This window comes from Megalobrama amblycephala, linkage group LG6, assembly GCF_018812025.1.
Source record: "Megalobrama amblycephala isolate DHTTF-2021 linkage group LG6, ASM1881202v1, whole genome shotgun sequence".
Lineage (NCBI taxonomy): Eukaryota > Metazoa > Chordata > Actinopteri > Cypriniformes > Xenocyprididae > Megalobrama > Megalobrama amblycephala.
This window is the reverse complement of record NC_063049.1, coordinates 32079436-32082615: the sequence shown is the minus strand read 5'-3', so window position 1 is coordinate 32082615 and position 3180 is coordinate 32079436. Positions and strand designations below refer to the sequence as shown.

At 33.3% G+C, this 3180-nt stretch overlaps 1 protein-coding gene across 1 annotated transcript; it reads left to right on the top strand.

Annotated features, from left to right (window-relative positions):
• The first annotated feature begins 1966 nt into the window (after positions 1–1966).
• Positions 1967–2893, top strand: LOC125269621. The gene has a single exon (XM_048192553.1). The coding sequence runs from the start codon at positions 1967–1969 to the stop codon at positions 2891–2893; it is 927 nt and encodes a 308-aa protein (XP_048048510.1).
• The last annotated feature ends 287 nt before the right edge of the window (positions 2894–3180 follow it).

Sequence of the window (3180 nt, the reverse complement as noted above, 5' to 3'; positions counted from 1 at the left end):
TGCGGAAACCCACCAGTACAGCTCTTATTTGAAAACATTATTACAAGCTTACCGTTGTGTATCGGTAAGGCTGGTTATGTACTTGCTCAAAAATTGATTTTGGATCATTTTTAACCAAAAAAAGTTATGGACTGCAGCTTTAAAATCCCTAGTTGTAATTACAGATTTGAGTATTATTATAAAGCACCATTAATTAATTAATGCAATCTCAACATCTGGTTATAATGTCATAATCTGGTTATAATGTCAACATCTGGCATAATATGATAGGATAGGATGCAATTTTCTTAATACACATCAGATGACATTTTGGAGATAAAATCTGTCATATTCTTCAGTAACTATGAAACATGATTTTATGATTTTAAGATGGGAGTCTTAAAAGAATACAAATATAAAACTTAATATATGTCCCAATAATTATGAACAGTTTTATTTATAAAGTATATATATACATATAATATATACAGGGATGGGCAGTATTTATGATACATGTATTTCAATTACGTGTTTAAAATACAAAATAGTATTTTGTAATTTGTATTTGATAGGGTTGATGAAAATGGCCTTGCATTTTGTATCAAAATATTTTAGTGTTTTGTATTTTTGTAGTTTTAAAATACTGTAAAATACTTTACATGATGACACCATAAAAATACGACTTGTTGAGATCCAAACAGAAAATTGATCCGTATGGAAAAAAGGTGGTCAAAAAACGTGCAGGCTGCCAGCTTTCCATACATTTTTTTTGCAGAAATTGCTATAACTTTTAACAGTTCATGTTAAGTTGTGGTGTTTGTTTTAGTAGCCCAAGCTAAATAGGCTAATTTATAATAGAAACTAGTTGCTATGAATACAGGCACCATCAGTTCTCTTATTATAAATTACTTGTTTGTCATTGAGTCAGTGTTTCTGATGCAAAGTAGGCCTTTTTTTACCAAACACCAAGTAAATAAATTAGGATACAATTATATATAGTCATTCGCAATTGTTAAACATTAAAATGTTTACTTTAAAACTAACCTTCATTTGGGAGATCACAGGGATATTTGAATATTTGATCTGTTAAAGCCACAATGTCAAGTCAATTCATCTTCATTTATATAGTGCTTTTCACAATACACATTGTCTCAAAACAGCTTCACAGTGACAATAGGAAAATTATTATTGAGCTAAAGTTGGTTTTAGATTGAATCACATGTGTACATTTTGTGTGTACATTTTCGCCACTAGAAGGTGGCTGACCGCTTATTCAGTCGCTTATCCTTGATTTTGCGGAATCATGGGATGCGTTGACTTCACTTCTACAGCCGGTGGAAAAGAATCAGGATGGGACTTGGTCAGAAATCATGTTCATGGATCAGATTAACATTACTGTAGTATGAAGCAGGGATAGATCAAATAGGCCAACTGATGGAAGGTTTGCAATGAAATTTCATGCTCCCTTGTAAAAGTATTTTTTAGTATTTTTAAAATACAAAAATACTGTAGTTTATTTTGATACATGGTGTGGCTGCTGTATTTTGTAGTTTATTTTGATACACCTAAAATTAGAGTATTTTATATTTTATTTTTAAATACATTTTGATATATATTCAGGGTTGGGCAAAAATACACACACATATATATATATATATATATATATATATATATATATATATATATATATATATATATATATATATATATATATATATACAACACACACAAAGTATTGAGAGCTCAAGCAATAATTTCTGCATTGCACTGATTACATAACACTCCAAAAAAAAAGCTTGTGAATAGTTCTGTTTTCAACCATGTAAGAATACTGTGATTTGTTTATGGTTGGCCGTTGAACCACATTTAATTCACCAACCTATTTTACTTTCACCTTATTTATTGGCGATGTCGTAATAAAAGCCTAAGTGTTTTAGGAAGAGCAGGACATTTGCTGGAGTGCCACCATACATACAACTGTTGGAAGATGGAGCCATGGCTATTTGCTCTGATTTCCAGTCCCCTTTGCCTCACGGCCACCGTTTTCAACATCATCTTCTTTTTTTGCCTAATGCGACCAGTCTCTGGAGTGACGCTTCGCAATCCACTGCGCTTCTTGTTAATCGTTGTGTTATTCAATTCAACATTTCAACAACTTCTCACTGCACTGGCCGTTATTATGCTTCTTTTTGAATCCCCTTTCTGGCTTCAAACGCTATCGAGAGTTTTGATTTATCAGTTTTTCTGCGGCAACTTCTCATGCAATGCCTGGATCAGCATTTTCTACCACATGTCAATTGTTCCTCAACATCGTGCCATCTTTATCTGGATTAAGAGGAATATTAGAGTCGTATTATATGTCGGCTTCGTTCTGAATCAGATAATGCTTCTGTTTTCTTTGACTTTGGGAACAGTGTCATATTTTTTGCTTGAGCCTGTCCCAGTGAATTTTACCTCTCATGATCTGAACACAACATCAGCAGAAAGCTTAGAGTCAGACCTGTATTTATTTCACGTGGCAAATTTTTTGTATTTGCTATATTGCACCTGTCCAATGATCACATTATTAATCTCTTGGGGCAAAACATTTGTTTATCTGCGTGAACATATGAAAAAGATGGGGCAGAGCAGTGAATCTTTTTCCCAACCCCAGCAGAAGAGCCAGATGCGGGTCACAGTAACAGGCATGGTACAGGCGGCCCTGTTCCTGCCCAGCAGCCTCTGGACTGTAGCAGTTGCTGCCTTATTCATAACAGACCTCTTTGAAATAGTTGATCCTCATAGATTTATCACAATGACATTTTGCTCAGCATCCAGCTTGGGAAATATCCTTTGTTTTGGATTCTCCCAGTCTGTGTTTCGCCATGGAATTGTAAGTGTGATAAACAAACTCAAGATGAATGCCTTGTGTTAGGATTCTTGCCATTTATTATCATTATATTTTCATTATATCTGATATCTATTATATCACGCATGTGGACTCTACCCTTTATTCATGTTATAAGGTTAAAATGAGAAATGTGTGGAAATAATATTTTTTATGGGTGGACTGGGGAATGTTATAACACATTAAATGTCTGTAACTCTGTGTTTTCGTTAGGCTATATATCTCAAGTTTTCATATAATATTCCCATATTTGTCTGTTTCAAATTAAAGTAGTTTAAAAACATACATTTTATCCATAAATTAATGTCAAGAAA